At 42.0% G+C, this 20,884-nt stretch overlaps 3 protein-coding genes across 3 annotated transcripts in view; all 3 read right to left on the reverse strand.

Moving 5' to 3' along the window:
- Positions 1-20,884, reverse strand: part of LOC116295679 (uncharacterized) — a 52,795-nt gene that overhangs the window by 24,462 nt on the left and 7,449 nt on the right. Inside the window, exons 7-14 of the mRNA XM_089035642.1 lie at positions 11,879-12,011; positions 10,955-11,118; positions 10,364-10,588; positions 9,080-9,886; positions 8,035-8,220; positions 7,457-7,780; positions 6,408-6,970; positions 5,872-6,054 (exon numbers count right to left, since the gene is read on the reverse strand). Coding sequence (XP_088891768.1) covers positions 5,872-6,054; positions 6,408-6,970; positions 7,457-7,780; positions 8,035-8,220; positions 9,080-9,886; positions 10,364-10,588; positions 10,955-11,118; positions 11,879-12,011 — 2,585 coding nt within the window. The remainder of the gene's footprint in view (positions 1-5,871; positions 6,055-6,407; positions 6,971-7,456; positions 7,781-8,034; positions 8,221-9,079; positions 9,887-10,363; positions 10,589-10,954; positions 11,119-11,878; positions 12,012-20,884) is intronic.
- Positions 13,216-14,384, reverse strand: LOC148908898 (uncharacterized). Its single transcript, XM_089035646.1, has one exon. It carries the CDS (start codon positions 14,140-14,142, stop codon positions 13,546-13,548), a length of 597 nt encoding a protein of 198 aa, XP_088891772.1. The 5' UTR covers positions 14,143-14,384; the 3' UTR covers positions 13,216-13,545.
- On the reverse strand, positions 14,789-15,929 carry LOC116295680 (uncharacterized). The gene has a single exon (XM_031703580.2). The coding sequence runs from the start codon at positions 15,832-15,834 to the stop codon at positions 15,142-15,144; it is 693 nt and encodes a 230-aa protein (XP_031559440.1). The 5' UTR covers positions 15,835-15,929; the 3' UTR covers positions 14,789-15,141.

Genomic DNA, 20,884 nt, shown 5'->3' on the forward strand with positions numbered 1-20,884 from the left:
GGAGGCCGCAACATATCACGCGCCCGTGCAGGAACAGGCTGTTAGAAAAAGTAAGATCCCTGAAATGGAATAACCTTCTCGCTTTGTAATATAATGTCGACCGCGTTGTTGAAAACTGTTGAAGAAGCAGCTATTATTACTTCCATCGTTGCGGGTATTGGTTGGGTGGGTAAGAAAGTGCTCAAAGAAGACTTTACTGAAGACCCAAGCAAGAGCTTCGCTAATTTTGCTAAAATGACCGCTGCTGTAGGCGGGGCTATCATGCTAAAGGATTACCTACGGAAGGAAAAGTACCTGCCTAACATATAATGGTTAGCTTAGTCGCAGGTGGAGTTATTGCAGCTTTAGCATTTACAGGGGCTAATTATGGTGGTAGATATCTGGATAAATTAGTTAGCGGTGATAGAAACGCAGAATCTAACGCTGAGAGGAAGAGGCACGACTTAGCGCTGGAGAAATATCAGCGAGACGTGGCAGCTTGGAATGAAAAAAGACAAGCTTACAGGGATTGGTTGGATAAGAACTACCAAGACAAAATGCAGGCGGATAAGAACTTCGAAAACACAGACTACGCCTTTAAGCTCTATGCGCAGGCGCACCCCGACTTTAGAATGAGAAAGCCTCAGTTCAAGAATTACTACCAGCCTTCTAAGAAACAAAAAGACAATGAATTGGTCTTTGTAGGAGTCGCAGGGCTGGCGGGAGGCGTGGCTTTGGCGTATCTAATATAATGATCGTCTTTTTGGAAAGCGACAAGAATGACTTTACCACTTACTTGAATCCCCCCATTAAAGCCCATAAGGTTCGGCTCATAAGTTGCTCTTTGTACAATTCTTGGTATAACCTGATTAGGGGCATAGTCACTGAGCATACAGGAGGATCTAACTATCAAGCCGTATTGCTGCCCGATGGACATTATACACCAATCACACTGGCCAAGGAATTAGCAAAACACGGTTATACTCTCACCACAGGATTGCCGCACGAAATGACCCTCAAACATAATATGTCAAATTATTCAATGACTTTTGGAAAGTCTGACCCATTGGGATCTTTATTATGTGCCTCAGGCAAGACGATTACCAACACAGCCATACCTGTGAAATGGAAAGTCGCATCCTCTTACGAAGTCTATTGCGATTTAGTCCATAGTTACAACAATGGAGAAAAGTCTTCTCTTATGTCCAAATTCCTACCTAAGGGTAATCCATTTGACCTGGTAGAATACACTCCCATTTCTTTAAGCTATGATTTGTCTAATTTGGTAGAAAGCATAAACATCACCATTAAGGTGGACGGAAAGACGGTGGATTTTAACGGACGTAAGATCAATCTTGTTTTGGAATTCATATAATGGGCCGCGTAGAGGACAAACTCAAAAGGATTTACTATGGGCCCGAAGGCTATTGGAGAGGAGCGTCGGCTATCAAGAAACTCGCGACCGCGGCCAGGGTATCAGAAGAAACGGCTAAGAACTGGCTAAGAAAACAAACCCTCTGGCAGGTTTATCTTCCCGTGCCCAAGTACATTCCCAGGCCCAGCTTTACCGTAAATGCCCCCAATGAAGTTCATCAGGCGGATTTGCTTTTCTTACCGCACGATAAGGTGAGAAAAAAGACCTATAGGTACGCTTTGACTGTAGTGGATATCGCAAGCAGATATAAGGACGCCGAACCCATAACCAGCAAGGATTCTGGGGAAGTCGCAGAAGCCCTAGGTAGGATTTATAAGCGCGTTTTGAAATGGCCTAAGCTGCTGCAAGTGGATGCGGGGACAGAGTTCATGGGCGCGGTTACTAAGACCCTGAAAGACCACAGCACTAAGATTAGGAGAGCCGAGGCAGAGTACCACAGGGGTCAGAGCATCGTCGAAAGATTCAATAAGACTCTGGCCGAGCGTCTCTTTGGGTACCAGTATTGGAAAGAGCTGGAAGATCCCTCCAAACGCAACAGGGAATGGACTCAGAGGCTCCCCCAGGTCGTCGCGGCTTTGAACAACGAGGCGGCCAGGGCTACGGGAATGAAACCCAAGGATGCCATAAAAACGAAACACGTGGAGCACAAGTCCTACGTCAGAAGTTCGAGGGCGGTCGGACTGAAGGAAAAAAAGCTACCCCGCGACATAGTGGTCAGATACCTCTATCAGCCGGGGGAACTCGAAGGTGGCAGTAAGAGAGCCACGGATCCTAACTGGTCTTTGGAAACGTATGAGATTTCGAAGTCCGTCACCAAGGAAGGGCAACCCGTGTTGTATTACCTAAATGGCCCAAGTCGTGGATTTGTCAAGGAAGAGCTGCTCATAGTCCCCAAAGACTCAGAGTAGTGCTGCTCCACGCGCCCGATTACACTCTAGGCATGTCAGTCTTACGTTACCTCTGCAATGCCCGCGTTTGTTATTTATACGATCCACGGAGAACTGCTGATCGTCATTTGGGTCAAACCTCCATAGTAGAGGTATGTTACACTTGGCACACCGTGCCCCTTTCTTATAGACGTCGTCCACGCATAGGTCGAACGTCATATTTTTTTCTTCGTCGTGCCGTTTGTAGCGAAGGAGTTTCTTAGCAATGTTCTCTTTGGCTACGTCTTCTGGGGTGCGGTCGTAACGCAATTGCGGACCCCAGGCTCTCTTTAACTGTTTGGCATACTCCACACGGCTTACGGCGGTGTATATCAAATTACTCCAACACAGCCGCTGGTCTATGATCCATAAGGTTTCTTTTATGGTAAGCCCTTGCGTGCTGTGGACTGTCATGCAATAGCCCAAGCGCCAATCTGGATGGGAGGTAATTCTTTCCACCTTTTCTATGGGCACCCAGGCTTTATCATGCGTTACCGCATTTTGCAGTTGGATGTCGGTACCAGGTACCCAGACGTCTCTTTTTTGCATGCGGGTATCGTGGGGTTTGTAGCAAACAGGTACGGGATGCGTAGGGAAGCGCTCTCGATGTATATTTAGCAAATCCTTTTGTATGCGAGACTGTGCTGCGCGTTTGCTGCTCAGCACCAGATCCTTTGGATGCCATGCGTAAAGGAAGTCCTCGTATTTCTTCGCTCGTATGTGCTTACGTAGTATCTTGTTTTGTTCCGCGTCGCTAAGGCCCCTTAATTCCGCCTTTAATTTACGTACTTGGTCTTTGCTGCGGTAGTCGGTGTTGATTTCTTCACAGTGGTCTACCATTCCTTTTAACCATTCGTGGGGCATTTCTCCGGCTATTGGAGGAGGTTGGCATGGATCCCCAGCAAATATCACCTGGCATTTCCCTTTTAGGAAGTCTACGAACTCCTGCAGTATTTCCAAGGGAACGGTGCAAATTTCGTCCCAAAGTATTACCGGAGGTATGTCGTGTACTGCCTCCGGTACCCACTTTTGGCCATTCCAGCGAAAGAAGCTGTGGTAGGTCTGCGCGTCGTAACCCATCTCCGTTAATTCTCTTTCCAGACGATGCGTAGGAGTTAACACCTTTATCTTTGGAAAGAGTTCCAAAACCCTGGTGGTCTTACCACTACCACCCGTTCCGTAGAGGTAGGAGAAGCGTTGGTAGGAAATGGGGTCCGTAACTAACGGTAATGGCTCTTCTGTGGGGGTAATGGCGCCTTTTGTGTGTCCACCATGATATTCCACACGTTCTCTCCAGGCTTTTATCTCTTCGTCTTTAACGCGCCATTGACCACTTTCCGCTAACTCGTCTTCGGTGTAGAACTCCTGCATCTTTTCTAACACTTCGGGCTTTACGTACAAGGAATCCGTGGCTACACGTGGTATGTCCTCTTTGTCGAACCGTAGCAGCATCGCAAGAAGGTTAATGTGCGCATATGCTAACATACTGGCACGTAAATGGTAATATTGCGGTCTGTGATCTTGGTAGTAACACAGTGCATTCCACTTATGTTCTTTTTGACCTTCTACGAAGTAGTTCCACTTTTCCACAGATACCATCGATCCATCATCATGTGCGCGCTTTACGAGGAAGCTTAACTCTCCTTCGTCCGTTATTAAGCGTCGCTGCATATGTTTTTCGCCTTCTTTTGCGCCCTGAGTGAACTTTCCTATGACGACCCGCGCGGTGGGGTTATGCTCAGGTAACCATTTTGTGAAGGAGGAGTGACACAATATGGCTTCGTGGGCGGTGTACGTCATAAGTTTATGCTCTTCAAAGAACTTTAACAACGGCACGGGAATCCATTCCTTCTCCTGTAAATGTTTACCATACCACGCGTAAATTATGGGGTGTAAGCCCTTTGCTAACTTCCATGAGGTTAATCTTACAAACCCCGTAGCTGGGGCGTCATAGCTGCCGTCTAAGGACACACGAAAGAACTGTGAGTCTGGATGTCCGTAGCGGTCATAATACTCCTTACAATCCCCCAATCCTTTAAAACTTGCGGGGTAACAGTGTTTCATGTCTAAGGAGACGTATTCGTTTTCGTCATACTCCATGTTCCACAGACCTCCATGACCATGCTCTACACAGGCTTTGGCTATGTCGGCGAATTCCTTAGGCGTGGACTTCCATCCGTTCCTCTTCTTTGCGGCTAAGAAGTCCAAACTACGAGAGCTAAGGACCTCGTCTGAGAAGTCTTCCCCTAAGGTTTCACAGGCACTTTGAATGCGTTGGTGTTCAATTTCGGGGCGGTAAAGAGTACCATCCTGCGTCATAAACTGACTTCCTTCCGAATCCATCAACCAAACGGAGTTTTCGTGGACTAATTCTATCAATGGTGAAGCTTTATAGACCTTAGTTTCCTTCTTTTTGGGGAACCTAAGTTCTCGCCAAGCGTGTCCATTGTGTTGGTAAATGATTATGGGGGCACCTCTACCTCCGTATTTGTGCGTACCTGGGTAAATGAACCCGTCAGTGATATCTTTTACGTGTATGCGGCGTTCTAAGGCAGTCTCTAACTTCTTGATGTTGTCTATGGTGGCTCCGGCCTTACGTGTGTCTTTTTCCCATTTCCTGATGGCTTCTCTTCTCTTTAAAGTTAACTTACTACCACGGGTGGAGTCCTCAAAGAACTCTCTTACTAACTTCGCAACACAGTTACCTGGATGTCGCATTGGTTTGAGCTTCTTAACGTCGGGCTTCTTAATCTCGTACGCACCGTAAATGACCACAGTAACTGGGTAAGCGACCTCGTAAAACATCATGTCAATGCCTACTAACGCTCCCGGGCGCGTATTTTCACTTAAGACAAACAGGTTTTGCTTACCTGACGCCCGAATAGGATTACGGCCCTTTTCGATTATCCACTCGCCGTCTAAATACTTTATAAACGTCAACTCCAAACGGTAGTTACCTTCGGGCATCATGTCGATAATTCTTTCTGCTCTTTCTTCGTTCATCGTCTCATCTGTATCTCCCTCCATAAATGTTGTGAAGGCAAAGTCGGCGTCCAGGCGATCCAACACCTGAGTTCTTAGCTTACGCACAGTTTTGTTTCGTATGCTCTTGATGGCGTCCATCTATATCTAAGGAATATTTTAACCTCCGTTTGCAGTACCCAACAGAGCAGCAGTAAGGGACTTTTCGCGCTGCCACCCGATCGCGCAAGACCCCCTGTAGGGCCTCGTCACGGCTCCAAAAACCCCCCCCCCCCCCCCCCCCTGGTGTTTTTCGATTTGTGATTTTTGGCAATGCCGGCGATTCGCGAGTCCCCCTTACTGCTGCTGAAATAATAAGGCCAATGATGAAGAAAATAAAATAAATCGTGCACCATCTTGAGCTTCCTGTGAGGACCAAGCCTCGATAGTTTCCTCTCCCCCTCCCCCTCAAGGCACTTATGTTCACTTTCTTTTACCCTTGTTACTAAATCCAGTGCACATCCCCTATCCCAACAAGTCGGATTATCTTTATCAACCATCCTGGGATACCTGTTGATAGACCCTCGCATTCCACGGTACCATGACTCCCCTGAGAGGCTTGTCGTCACCTGTCAGACCCTTGAACAGTTCAATGGCTTCTTCACTCCATTCATGTTGGATACTTTCTCGAGTGTCGGGAGGTTTGATGTGCTCAGAAAGCTCTTGGTCTGGACTTGGCAAAAGATACTTTTCCTGCGATAACCATAAAAAAAATAAATGATAGCTTCTATATTCATCACCATCATCGTCAACAACATTAGCATCATCATCATCATCATCACCACTAGAATCGCTACCATACTAATCATTACAATCATCATAAACATCCTCATCCTCATCATCACTATCCTCCTGCTCATCATTAACATTATCATCATCGCCACCATCATCATCACCACCACCGTCATCATAATCCCCACCAACACCACCATCATCAACTTCACCAACACCACCATCACCACCAACACCACCATCATCATCACCCATGACTTTCGAGCAATTCCATCTCTATCCATGCATTACATAATCTTATGCTACACTCTTACCGGTAATGCTGACTCTTCTTCGCCCTTTTTCTTGGTCCTCTCATCTTCCTCCTCAGGCCAATCAAACACTAAACCATCGCTCATTTCACTGTCCCCTGATTCATCTCCTGCAGCTCGCTGCACCACATTCTTATCGAGCGCTATCTTCTGATACTTCTTTCCTCGACGTCCTTTCGGCGATTTCCCTTTATACTTTGCAGATGTAAACTTGAATAACGATTGCTCTTCTTGCTTGTGTTCTTTCCCATCTTGCTCTTCTTTCTTGCGTTCTTTCCCATCTTGCTCTTCTTTGTTGTGTTCTTTCCCAACTTGCTCTTCTTTGTTTTGTTCTTTCCCAACTTGCTCTTCTTTGTTGTCTTTTTTCCCATCTTGCTCTTTTATCTTGTCTTTTCTCCCATCTACTTCACCACCAGGATTTGGTTTCGTAGATTTAGAGGGAAGATTTGGTGTCACTTGATTGGTATCAACGTCGGCAGGTACAGCTGCGTTCTTCTCCGCAGTTAAATTCTCAGGTTCTCGAGGAATTGGAGCTTCTTCATTAGACAACATTGCTGTGTTTACATCTAAACGTAAACAAAAGCCACCCTGGTAAATAAACCTACTTGGCTTGGGCGTAATGTTTTCCCATTTCATACCACGTGTTATTCCCTTGAGAATATAATTTTTTGTTTGAGTTGTATTCATATTCATGTGTCTTACAAAGGAATCCTAGGGAATGACACGTGGTCTGAAATGGAAAAATATTGAGTTATCCGTGCCCTGACTTTGATCAGTCCAGAGGTTGTTTCGGGGTTCAAACAGTGAGTTAGCCATGCCCTGACTTAGTTCAGTCCAGAGGTGGTTTCAGGGTTTGATCTGTGAGTTAGCCATGCCCTGACTTATATCAGTCCAGAGGTTGTTTCGGGGTTCAATCTGTGAGTTAGCCCTTTTAGTGTTCGACTTGGAAACACCTTGCAGACCAGCAAGCGAATTTGAGAGAGGTCTATTACAGTATTTAATCGATTAGTCTGTTGCTATGGTTTTATCATGCAAACATGACAACGTATCACCTTGGATGACGACAGGTCTCACGCCAGCTAATCGACACTTGACAGCAAATCCAGGGAGTATCCTAAACTTGGGTAGTAACGGTCTGGTATTCTCCATGGAAATCCATTCACAGTTTCCATAATCAATATAAAACACATGAATATCAGCCCTCACAGCCTCGCTATCTTGCGAGCAAAATGATTCCGGTCCATCTCCCAGAGAGGAGGAGATCTTTACATCTATGACCTGCGCACGACACCACATGTTGTCAGCGGTAAACTTGGAGCAACAGTAGTCTCCGATGCTGAGACGATAATCTATGGGGGTGGATGTCACGTCACTATCTAATGGGAAAAAAGACAAAAAACACAGATATATAAATTCCGGTTCGATCTGTGAGTTACCATGTCTTTGATCAGACCAGAAGTCCTTTTTAGGGTCTGAAGAAAATAATACTTAGTTGATAAAGTACTGGCTTGCATAATGTTATAGCAGCCATCTTGGCATCGTAAACAAACCGTGCACAAAAATATTGCGTTCGAGAAATCGTATACGACGCGTAGCATCTGATAAAAATGGTTGAGTTTTTTATACATACTTTTGTAGTAAGAATCCAAGTCCTCAGTCAGTTCTGCGAGAAGTACAGCTTCTGGTGTAACAAGATGGACGAAGAACTCACTAGGAGAGACAGCGTCGGCCATCATGACTTGTAGTAATAGAGGCTGATCTTGTGAAGGAAGGTAAAGGCGCTTTTTGTTGTCTTCAAGACACATGTTATCCATGTCTGTAGTATAATATATTGGAATATCAAGTTATATATTCAACTCGCTAAGCGCGCTCTGATTAGTTCAAAGCTATGCGTCTCAAAAAACTGAGCAAGACCCTTTCAAACTACAAAGTACTTGTTCTTTGTAACAGTAATCGCCTACGGTTCGTGCTACTTGTTAAGGTTAATTTAAACGGTACAATTTTACCTCACCAACTGTCGTGAGCGACATTCAAACGCCAAGTTTAAGCTGACACTCAGGCCCGGTTCATACGTCGAACTTTTCATGAACCGAACCTAACACGTCGAAGATCGACCAAAGATCGTCAAATATCTACTTTTGATTCAGACGTCGTTCCAAATTCAGTCGATCCAACTAGATTTTTCCAAGTCAAGCATTTCGCGATTAAATATAATATATGCATTAGGTTCGGTTCATGAAAAGTTCGTCGTTTGAATCAGAGTAGCTCCGAAGTCGTAATTCCCGACCGCTTCAGTCGATCTTAACGATTGGTTCGATCTTAATATCATGGTTGAACGTAATTGGTTGAGACGTCGTACTTTTCATGATCTTAATTCTTAACATTTGGTTCGGCGCATGAAAAGTTCGACGTATGAACTGGGCCTTACAGCCATAAGCAAGTTGTAATAGACCTATCCCGAATTCGCTTGACTGATCACAAAACAATGGTTTCACGTCGAGGTTGAACTTGATGAATAAAAGAATCAAGTTCAATCTCGACTTCAAACCATTGTTTCGTGGTCAGTCAAGCGAATTCGGGATAGTTCTATTGTACGGTCGATTTACGAAAAGCAAATAACAAATCAAGGAGGGAGGAGTGGGGGATAAATGGATATCTGCTACTAAGATACCAACCTTGCTGTTCGTCCAACGGTCCAGTCAGACTGCTCCCGTCAGGGGGGTGTCGTGGGGACTCTCTTTTCACCACGAGATTATTTTCACTAACATTGTCCATTTCTTTGTTGTGCGTTAACTGCGTAACTGCTGGCTTTACCTCTGGATCTTTGGTACTACGTTCTTTGGAATGATTGGAATTTTGTTGTTGCTTGACACTTTGATTTAGAGTTTTAGAATGAGTTTTCTGCGGATGATTTGCCACTGTCGTGTTAGATGGACTGACACCTCGAATAACGTTTTGTTCGACTTTTGAATCACTTCTCTGCGTGACAGAACTACCGTGTGTCGCGAAACTCTCCCTTATCACAGAACAGCTTTTCGTGATAGCACCAGCTTGTGTAATGACAGGGCTATCTTGCGTGACAGACCTACTCTGTGTGACAGGACCCTCCTCTTCTTCAAATACAGGCATTGCGCAGCCCTGTAGACTTGCAACACTTATGCTACTACAGGAGCGTGACAAAACGCCTTCACTAAATCCAGACCGTGGACTGGTATTCTTGCTATAATCGGGCTGTGTGGTCACTTGATCAACACGCTGCGCAAAACCTTCAATAACCATGATATTTCCAATACTATACCGCAGTCCTGGTAAAGTGCTATCATTCCCTTTTGTTTTGGAGGTTTTTCTTCCTGACGGCGGAAAGTATAGATCGACCATGATGAGAGGATCTTCATCAGCCTTCCTTGGGTAAGCCAGTAGTTTTGTACCAGATACTTTGTTTTTTAGCCATTCGATTGCTTCTTCTTTCCACACTGAATCACCTACAGAATAGAACACAACTGTCAGAATATTGCTTAACGTCTATAAATGAGACGGGACCGCCATTTTACGCGGTCATCCGAGCCACCATGATTAACCATGTGCACATGTTTTTAGAGCAAAAACGGCACCTTCTACTCAGATATTTTACGATCCTGAGTGTTACGGCGCGCAGTAAAGCCTGATTAACACGAGCGTTACTGTAGTTCACAGGTACTTTTGCTTGCGTTTGCGTTACTGTAGTTCAAACGTACTTTTGCTTGCGTTTGCGTTTTCTCCGGTTTTTACATTAAAAACGCAAACGTAAGCAAAGGAAAATGAAAACGTTTCCATTCCTTGCGTCTGCGTTACTGTAGTTCACAGGTACTTGTTGCTCTTGCGAACCAGGCTCGAGGGTGAAGTTTTTCTTTCTTAGGACATCAAAGCATTGTTCATCACGCAATCAAGACCAGCGGCACGTTTGGCGCATGCGCCTTTACCTTGTGACTTGACAGTATTCTGGACCAGCGGCTTTACCCCAGCCAGCGCACAGCACAGTGCCTGACAGGGAACCACAGCCAGGTTCTCGTCCAGTGGTCTTAACCTGCTCAGAGGAAGCCGTTCACAGTTACCATCATCAATACACAGGACCTCTACCTCTAACCCAGGGTATGAGTTATCGAGACTACTGGTACTGCTGCTGCTACTATTTCGTTGACGACGACCTGTTTGAACAGATAGATCCTTCCGTGAGACAAACACGACCTTGGACAAACCATTTTCTAGTTGCTGGTAATGAGATGCAGTGGGAGTGCTTGCTCTCACGAATACGACCCTGTTGATCCGCGGACTCGGTGTCATATGTGAGTAGAGTTGTTTGTTGGTTCTCTCCTGTTCTTCGAGGGTGTTTCTCCGGGTTATCCTTTTTTCCTCCCTCCGTAAAAATCAAATTCTGAATTCCAATTCTTTAATGGGAAGAGGGGCCACAGGTTTGTTAGGCAATGGCTATTAAACACTGAACGACGATTTAATTTCGATGTTCTAAAAGCTAACCACGTATGTCATATCGATGCATGTCTATAAAAACAAACCTTCAGTTTGTTTCATCGGGTCTTCTGATTGGTGAAGACCAACAACACGTGCTCTGTACCACGTGTCATCAATAGTAAACCGTGCACAGCAATACTCTCCTACTGAGGGGGGTGACGACAGGCCTCCTTTGTAACCCGATGCTGCTGCTTTGGCGAACTGCATGCTGGGAAGAAAACAAGATTATTAAAAATAAGCCAGGTCGTAATTTAAGAATCGTTTCAAGTGCGCATGCGATTTTATTCCGAATTTCTCACTTTTCTTTTGTTTAATTAAGAACAAACGATGGTTTAAACGAAAGGTGAGAAATTCGGGATAAAATCGCATGCGCACTTGAAACGATTCTTTTAAGAATCAAAAACAACAAACTGGTTTATCAATCAATGTTATGTATTTATAGATTGAATTTGAGGTCATATACGTTCTACGTTAAATGTTCTACTTTTTGATTGGTTAATGGCCCACATCACTCTGTCCCAGGTAGCGCGCTTTCATTTTTGTTGACTCTACCAATAAAAATGAAGCCAAGGTTTGTTTCATTGTCGTTGTTACAAGTCGTTGTTGCTGTTTTTGTTTTATCGCCGTTAATTTCTGGACAAAAAAACGGCATGATTTTATGGTTTCTTTTTGCGCCTTTTCAAGGAGTTGAGTAGTTCAATATTGTAATATCAATGAAAATACAACAAAAAACGACAAGTAAATGAAGCTTAGGAGATGAAAATGGTAGAACAAAAGAGAGAACGAGGGAAGGTGGAAGGAAGAACGGAAGGGAGGAAGGGAAGGAGGGAGGGAGGGAGGGAGGAAGGAAAAGAGGAAGGGAGGTAGGAAGGAAGGAAAGGAGGGAGGGAGGAAGGAAGGAAGGAAGGAAGGAAGGAAGGAAGGAAGGAAGGAAGGAAGGAATCAGCAATCCATTTTTTCTTTCTTACCACATTTTTTCCATAAGAAGGTTGAATCCATTCCCAGTCGGTTGTACCCACAATTCCCATGGACTCAATACTTCTGTTACTACAACCTCTAGACACTGACCATTAGTGAATGGGTATTGCTTGAGATGAAATACTACAGCAAAAACAATGGGGGGAAAATCCAAGCAATGAATACAATTTTAAAAATCCTAATGTCAATAGATTCCTATTATTAAAAAGGACTTCTATGCAAAAGGAATCAGAAGTGAGAGTAATCATATTAAAAAGGTAAAGCAAATATTTTACTTCGATAACGCAACGATATTAACAGAATGTTATAGCAATAAACGAGTCAATAATCCTGTCGCTAGTCCCCTCCTCGAAACCCCTCCCCCTTTCCCCCCAAACTCCCCTTTTGCCTTTCTTATTTAATACACCTTAATCCAAAATGGCGCCCGGCCGGTTGAAAACGAGGCATCCAGGGCCAAATTTACAAATTTACAGTATTTTCTTATAAATTGATGCTGCAAAAACTAGCGATTTCCTGAATGTAAGAAGAAAAGGAAGACAGAACAAGTAAACAAGTATAAACTTTGCATTGACAACATATTATTTCTTAGAATTTGGCCCTGGATGCCTCGTTTTCATTTAACACACTCGGCCATGCGCCATTTTGGTCTTAAAGCCCCGTTTACACTGGCGACTTCGGCGATTTTTGCTGCGATTTTTGTGGCAATTTTTGGAAAAATTGAAATCTTTTGTCTCATCCTTTAAAAGAGATATTCGTCTAGGAAAATCTTGGTATCCTGAAAAATTTTTTACAAGTAAATTCTTAATAATTATTTATTATGGACAAAATACCAAAAAAAAATCACAGCAAAAATCGCCAGTGTAAACGGGGCTTCTTAATGTATGCTGGGTCGTTGTTTTGGGTCATCTGTTCATTGCAAACAACTTAAATATCTCAAACGCAACTCGACACGTTGCGTGACGATCATAAGGTTATGTGTATTTAAGGCCAAGGGTATCGTAACTTACTAAAACTGACGATCTTTCCGCGACCCTCCACCCTTCCCCCCTCCCACCTTACTCTCTCGCCAGTCGGTTTATCGCGCAATCTTTGTAAAAAAAATTGTAAAATTCCTTAACGAGCAAGGATGGAGCAAGGATCAAGGATCAGTTTTAGCCGGTATTCAAATTTCAAATATGCTTACGAGAAACTTTTGTCTAGCGAATATTATTGATAGAGGTGGTGTTTGGGGTATTCGTTTACTTTACTTTTACCAACCACTGTAGAAATAATTGTTGAAACTTTGCACAAAACAAGACATAACAAGTGGACGAGACTGTCTGCTATAACATGTTATAAATCATAATTTTAATCACGCAAGAAAAGACAAACTATTTTTTTAAAGTTAGAAGTAAGACATCTATAAGGCAAAAAAAATCAAGTAAGCACATTGACTATCTTGTTTGTACGTAAAAAACAACGAATTCAAAGCAGTTCGGCTCTCTGATGATCCGTGGTATATGGAACTACAGACGTACATTGTTATGCAAATAATTATTATAATGCTGAGCGAATTCTATTTTTCTTCTTTTAAAAACAAAAAACGCCACATGCTGAGTGCATGAAACTAAACATTTTTCTACTTTTCCGACTTCGCGAAATGTTTTACGTTGTTTAATTAGTTTTCTTTGTCATTTTCCTTCTGAATTTCCAAAATTTGACCTTTATTATTTTTCCTCCATGTTGACTTAAAATGGTCATCCCTGTTTCTAGCCTTCACATATGCCCATGTCTCAGCTTGAATAATCTTATCACAACTCTCCTTCTTCTCGATAAGTTCTCTGTATTCCTTCATAAATTCCTTTGCTGCCAAACTTTTATCCTTCAGACGAAGCTGGCGATACAGCATCACCTCGCTGTGGAAAGACTGTAGCCCGATCCCCGCATCAAAGTGTTTTGCCTGGATTCTCGCTGGGTGATAATTTGAACTTGTGTCAAATTTTTGAAAACCACCGAAGACCAAACCAATAACACTCAACGCAACGCCAATTCTTTTGGATGTATTAACGCTAACCGCTAGTCCTGCAGCTGAAGTAGGTAATACTATCGTCGTAAGAATGTCTAGTCCTTGAGCAAGTTTTCGGTAATACTCGCTCGATACAAAATGGCTTTTGTAGGTAATTCTCACATTGTTTTCCATCCGTTCAAGATTTTCATCTAAGCGGTTTCTTTCCAACTCGCTTAACGTCGAAGGTTGACTTCTGGTGTTTCCCATAGCTAATCGAAGAAGCAGTTATTTCACAAGATCGTTTTGTATATCTGTCATCTTTATGTTCTGTGTTCTGGGAAAACACGCTTCAATGCAGTTCCTAGTTTCCAGGGTCTGCTCAATTGATTTTGGACGCGAAAAAGGCCCGGAAACTAATACAATGCTTTTGGTTCCATGTGAGGTGAAATAGTAGCTTTTATAGCTTCTAAACATACCATCTACTTTTCTAAATTGTGTTTATTCTTCTACTTCGAAGGAATAGACGACTTGCGCTAACAGGTCACGTGACCCTTCTTCCCTTAAAGTCAGTAATACATTTGCATATTGAGACCCCTCACAATAACTCGTTTCTGCGCTTCGCGAATCCCCTCCCACCTTACTCTTTCACCAGTCGGTTTATCGCGCAATCTTTGTAAAAAAAAACGATGTAAAATTCCTTAACAAGCAAGGATGGAGCAAGGATCAACGATCAGTTTTAGCCGTTATTCAAATTTTCAAATATGCTTAAGAGAAATTCTTGTCTGGCGAATATTATTGATAGAGGTGGTGTTTGGGGTATTCGTTTACTTTACTTTTACCAACCACTGTAGAAATAATTAATGAAACTTTGCACAAAACAAGACATAACAAGTGGACGAGACTGTCTACTATAACATGTTATACATCATAATTTTAATCACGCAAGAAAAGACAAACAAGTTTATTTTTTTAAAGTTAGAAGTAAAACATCTATAAGGCAACAAAAAATCAAGCACATTGACTATCTTGTTTGTACGTGCAAAAAAAAAAAAAAAAAAAAAAAAGAATTCAAAGCAGTTCGGTTCTCAGATGATCGGTGGTATATGGAATTACAGACGTACATTGTTATGCAAATAATTATTATAATGCTGTGCGAATTCTATTTTTCTTCTTTTAAAAACAAAAAACGCCACATGCTGAGTGCATGAAACTAAACATCTTTCTGTTTTTCTATTTTTCCGACTTCCCGAAACATTGTTACGTTATTTAGTTTTCTTTGTCATTTTCCTTCTGATTTTCCAAAATTTGAGCCTTCACGCACTTGTATGCCCATGTGTCAGTTGGAATAACCTTATCAAACCTCTCCTTCTTCTTGATAAGTTCTCTGTATTCCTTCCTCAATTCCTTTACTGTCAAACTTTTCTCCTTCAGACGAAGCTGACGAAACAGCATCACCTCGCTGTGGAAAGATTGTAGCCCGATCCCCGCATCAAAGTGTTTTGCCTGCATTTTCGATGGGTGATAATCTGAACTTTTGTCGAGTTTTTGAAAACCACCGAGGACCAAACCAATAACACTGAACGCAACGCCAATTCTTTTGGATGTATTAAAGCTAACCGCTAGTCCTGCAACTGAAGTAGGTAATACTGTCGCCGTTAGTACTGCAGCTGAAGTAGGTAATACTATCGCCGTTAGTCCTGCAACTGAAGTAGGTAATACTATCGTCGTAAGAAAGTCTAGTCGTTGAGCACGTTTTTGGTAATACTCGCTCGATACAAAATGGCTTTTGGAGGTGATTCTCACATTTCTTTCCATCCGTTCAAGATTTTCATCTAGGCGGTTTCTTTCCTCGTCGCTTAACGTCGTTCTCTCATTTCTTTCCATCCGTTCAAGATTTTCATCTAGGCGGTTTCTTTCCTCGTCGCTTAACGTCGAAGGCTGACTTCCGATGTTTCCCATAGCTAATCAAAGAAGCCGTTATTTCACAAGCTTAAGATCGTTTTGTATATCTGTTATCTTTATGAGCTTTGAGAGTTATAAACATTCTGGGAAACTAAACACGCTTATATGCAGTTCCTGGTTTCCAGGGTCTGCTCAATATTTTGGACGTAAAAAGGCCCGGAAACCAATACAATGCTTTTGTTTTTGCTTCTAAAAATACCATCTAATTTTCTAAAGTGTTTATTCTTTTTCGAAGGAATAGACGACTTGCACTAACAGGTGACCCTACTTCTACGAGCAGCTGTGTTAAAATGAACAAAAGAAATGAAATCAAACGCCCTTTGGCGAACTCGTGGATACTTGTTGCACTTTTCGAAGATTGGTCTTCCTGTGCCCTCCTTATGCTTGTTGACATTCTCAAAGGATTCCAAATATTTCGCTCGATTTAATATTTTAAATACTCAATTTATCTAGTAAGATGAGTAATCGTCCTTTTTATTTTCCTTTTAACACCTAGTTCTTCGCTATTTTGTTTAGTTTGGAAGCGAATTCTGTGATGAATTAATTGTCTGAACTTCAATTTAAATACGAAAGACGACTTCGCGACTTCGATTGAGTCAACTAAGTCAAGTATAGAGTATATTAATTGGAAGAAGATCTATTTGAAAACGCTTTCTCTGTTTTTAATTTCAAAGGCGGGCTGTGTGTTTTATTCCAGCAAACATTCGACCTACGAGCTCAAAACTGAATACAAGATAATCGGCCGTTTATGATACAATCGGGACGATCACATAAAGCGTTGCGTTATGCGTGTTGATTTACATTACTACTTATCCTGACCTTCAGGGGTCACGGCTCCTACATTTGTTTCGAATGAAACTACTTATTTACACTGTGAACCAAGCAAATATTTTACAGAAATACGCTTAGAAAATGCTATTTATTTTGTCTTCATCCAAGTCGGTAAATTAATGATTATTTATTGGGGCGAATTCTCGTAGGCCTTCGCACATTTCAACATACAATCTGAGCATTGCTTCGGCTGTTTGTAATGCGTAGCGATCAATCTACTTTTTATTCAGAACGGCTTATTTAAATGACAAAACTGGCTGAACTTCCTTCAAAACTTCATTGGAATTGGTCTTTTTTTCGTCTTTTGCTATTTTTTCTACGATTTACGTACATCTACACTGATTGATTATTTTCTTAAGAAGTCACTTAGTATTGAAATACAACTGTTGATCAAACTTCGCTCGATCGAGTTTATGAGATTTTATTGCTGAATACCGCCGTGACTTTGAGCTGTCTCTATGGAGAATAAAGTCCTCCAGAGTTTGAAATCAGACTCTCTTCTTGAGTTCTAATTAATTTTTTCGATAACCGGCTCGATCTACGAGTCTCAGTCTGAAATCGAAATGTTGACGTTGTACCTAATAAGCGTTTTTGTTTACTTTTTTCAAATACATCAGAAAAAAAGGTCTAACTCATTGAAATTTTATTTCAGGCGTTAATTGTATAATTTTACTTCAACTTGCATCTTTCCTTGATTCTTTTAATATGAATAATTCGAAGATAAAACTATGTGCGAGTGTGCGCATGCACAGTGGGCCCCCACGGCGTCTACAAGTGATAGAAATGTATCCCACATGGAACACGAACATTTCGTTTCCTCATATAAATATCAAAGTAATCTATAAGGTATAAGAGCTTTGTGCTTGTTAGTGTCGTGTAACATTCGTGATCGGATGACGTAAGACGATCGACAAACGTTTAATTATCGATCTGCTAACATCTTAGTGAGTGAGTGAGTGAGTGACACATTTGCATATTCAGACCCCTCACAATAACTCGTTTCTACGCTTCGCGTATCCACGAGTTAAAAAGCACCCCGATATTAGTAGGAAGGCGAGTTTTAGCTCATAACAAGCGAAATAGGAAATTTGGCATTAAATATAAAATCGATTATTAGTAGTATACAGAATAGGGGTTCACCAACGGGCGGATCAGGGCGGATCGCGGATCAACCCTAAGAATGACGTCAGCCTCATAAAATGACGTCACCCTCTTTATAGTGGCGTCACACCTCTTCGGATAGGTCATATCTATTTTTAGAACAACCCCTATTATGACGTCATAGGTTTTGAGAAGCAATCATAGCCGCTTCTGAGCATTCCCCCCCCCCCCCCCTCTGGATAGGTCATATCTATTTTTAGAATCACCTCATAGGTCCCGAGAACCAATCAGAAGCCGTTTCGAAAACTCCGGTGCTCTCTCTATCCCGTTTTGGATAGGCTATATCTATTTTTAGCTCACTCTTACACCTTAACTTTGGCTTTGTCTTCAAAAGGGAGAAAAATGGGGTGACACGAATACGAAAATGTATACATTTTTGGGACAAAACATGAGACCGAGGCAAAATGCAGTGGAGCGAGAAATTTAAGTCAAAATCTTGTCAGTTGACGGGTATAGTTAAACAAAGAGATACGACTACATTATAATAGTTCCTTGTATAGTTTATTTATTTTATACGTAGAAAAGTACTACAGTGTGTATATTGACAACTAATTAAATGAGTTACACGAGCGTATGTTTTTTAAATAAATTGTCCTGCTTTTACAGTGTCTTCCAACCTAGATCGCTTAACTTTATACACAGCACCGTCTTCTACTAACAACAGTTTTCGTTTCTGTCCTTTATGTTCTACGGATTGGATACCAGAATCGGTAGCATATACGAATTATTTACGAATTACAAAGTCAACCACTTCTTTGCAATTATATCTTTCTTGTCTGTTAAGCGTTGCTCTTTTTTCGTAGGCAGTGGTGTTTTTCGCTTTTGTACTACAGATTTTCCAAGTGGTACTCTGAGGAAATTATTAAAGTTTGTTTCCATATCCTTTTGTCGCTTAATAAGTCTTTCTAAAGTCTTCTCTATACATGTTTCTTTGTTATCTGCTCTAGTTTCTTCATCCTCTAAAGGCGCACATATTCCGATTTTACTCCATTTTAACCATTTGGCACGTTCGTCGGTGTCCATACGGTGGACTTGATCGAGATGATTTGCTAGTCGAGCAAGATTGGTGCTTCCACATCCAAAGACAGGACAGTTGCGTTCGACCCATATTTACTTGACCAGTGACTGACGGAAAATGGAAGCTTTATATTGTGTTGTATGTATTTATTAGGCCCGATTTGGCCCGAAGTGGCATTTTGTGGCCCCATAAGGCCCGATGGCCCGTTTGGTTATAGATCCTTTTTTCTATACAAGCATGTCCAAACTTGTTTGATTCTTTCATTGTTTGATCTTTTTACGTCATTGTAAAAACTGATTAGCTTGCAGAAAGTGCGTATTAAATAAAGCTTCGTCTGTGTTTTTTTCTCATTCTACGTTACGATTTCGTGCAGTGAACATCTCCTGAAAAATATCCGCTCTATCCTGACAATATGCAAGCTTTGGGTCTGTCTTCCAAACGTTCTCTCCTTGGCCGTTCCAACAAGAGTACTGTGTTTTTGGAGAAGATCGATAAAGAAAATTTTCTTAACACAACTGGTTCTCTCAATTTTAACAAGTATGGAAGGCAAGACAAAGTTGGATTTCATACCTGCAGTGAGAAGTTTGTTGATAACTTTCTGCTCTATGTGCTCGTCCCGGATTACTTCGTCACCATTAAGAAAACCTACACGGAAGTTGGTGTGGTTAACAAGCACATCCGAGATATGCTAACCCTCCATGGCCTACGAAAACGTAAGGTGAAAGCAGTCGCTTTGTCGCCTTTAAAAAAACGCCCAAGCACCAACAAGCTGGAGATGGTTTACGGGAGGATAAAATCGAAAGAGACAGCGGGAACTTTGTACTACGCACAAGAATTTAAAATTGCTTGTGCAGACGAAGAATATCAAGACGTTTTAGAGTTTTTACGCTCTGACGAGTACAAGTTGAGAAACATTTTTATTTAAGAACATTGACATTACAATGGACTATAGTGGAAGTTTTGGCAAAGACGAAATAATTGGCCACCTAACTGAAAACAATGGTTTTCGCATGCAGGGCTGCACAGCAGATGGTGATAGAACAATCCTCGATAACAGTGACCACGTAGGCAATAACTGTTTAACCTACATGGAAACTGTAAACGGGATGACAACCCGTTGTACGATTTACAATAAGATGGTGCAGATGCTGGAGAGCAAAAGTGTTAGAGAAACAGTTAGTCAGCACTGGAAGGACTGGGTGTGCCAAGGTGAGACTCGTCTTGCGAAAGCACGCGATCTGGCTATAGACCGAGGACTGACTCGTGCAGAAGTTACTTTTTACTGCAAGGATAATCTCCCAAGTGACGGTTTTATGGAGGACACTCACTCGCATTGCACAATATGTACCACCAAACCTGGTCTATTCCACTCCATATGCAGATACATGGAAGGCTTACTGTTACTCGATGTTGCATAGTTCAGTTGTGGTTGATCGTGCTCGCGATATTGGATTAATGGTATATACTTACAACGAGATCACACAAAACATAAATGGACAATTTGTGGATAAATGGTCAGAGAAAGAATCCTGGTGTTTAGGCAACCAATTGACTTAATCGAAGTCTCTGACTGTGTCAAGACCACAAGCGGAACTAAAACAGAGAAGAAAAAAGACGTACTTCTCGATATTTCCGGCTTTCGTTATTTTAAGAGTAGCAGCGATGGTCGCACAGATCATACCACTCGCCTCGTGTCCAAAGGAGGCGTCTATTGTTGTAACGATGGGAGTAAGGAAGTCAATACGCTGTTGTTAGAGAATGCGGGTCTTGTTCCACACGAGCACTGTACACTATACCTTGCCCAAATCAAAGGAAACAAAAACTGTAAAGTTGATTTGGAACTCTCCAAAACAGAAATATTGCAAGTTAAACTACCAGAGATTAAGACAACCAGGAACCCTAAAGTGACCGAAAGAGAACGTCAACAGCAACTGCGCAGTATAACGGAAGAAGCAGCAAAGTATATACAAGAAAACAGAAAACCTTTCGAAACTGCAATTGCAGAAAAACAGAAAAGACTTGAGGTGCTCGACAATT

Source organism: Actinia tenebrosa, unplaced genomic scaffold (genome assembly GCF_029948245.1).
Source record: "Actinia tenebrosa isolate PJP-AT-01 unplaced genomic scaffold, QUT_ActTen_1.0 PGA_scaffold3__52_contigs__length_22856419, whole genome shotgun sequence".
Lineage (NCBI taxonomy): Eukaryota > Metazoa > Cnidaria > Anthozoa > Actiniaria > Actiniidae > Actinia > Actinia tenebrosa.

Excerpts from the sequence above, each read along its gene's own strand:
- LOC116295680 (XM_031703580.2), bottom strand. The coding sequence starts at position 15,834 with ATGGGAAACATCGGAAGTCAGCCTTCGACGTTAAGCGACGAGGAAAGA.
- LOC148908898 (XM_089035646.1), bottom strand. The coding sequence starts at position 14,142 with ATGGGAAACACCAGAAGTCAACCTTCGACGTTAAGCGAGTTGGAAAGA.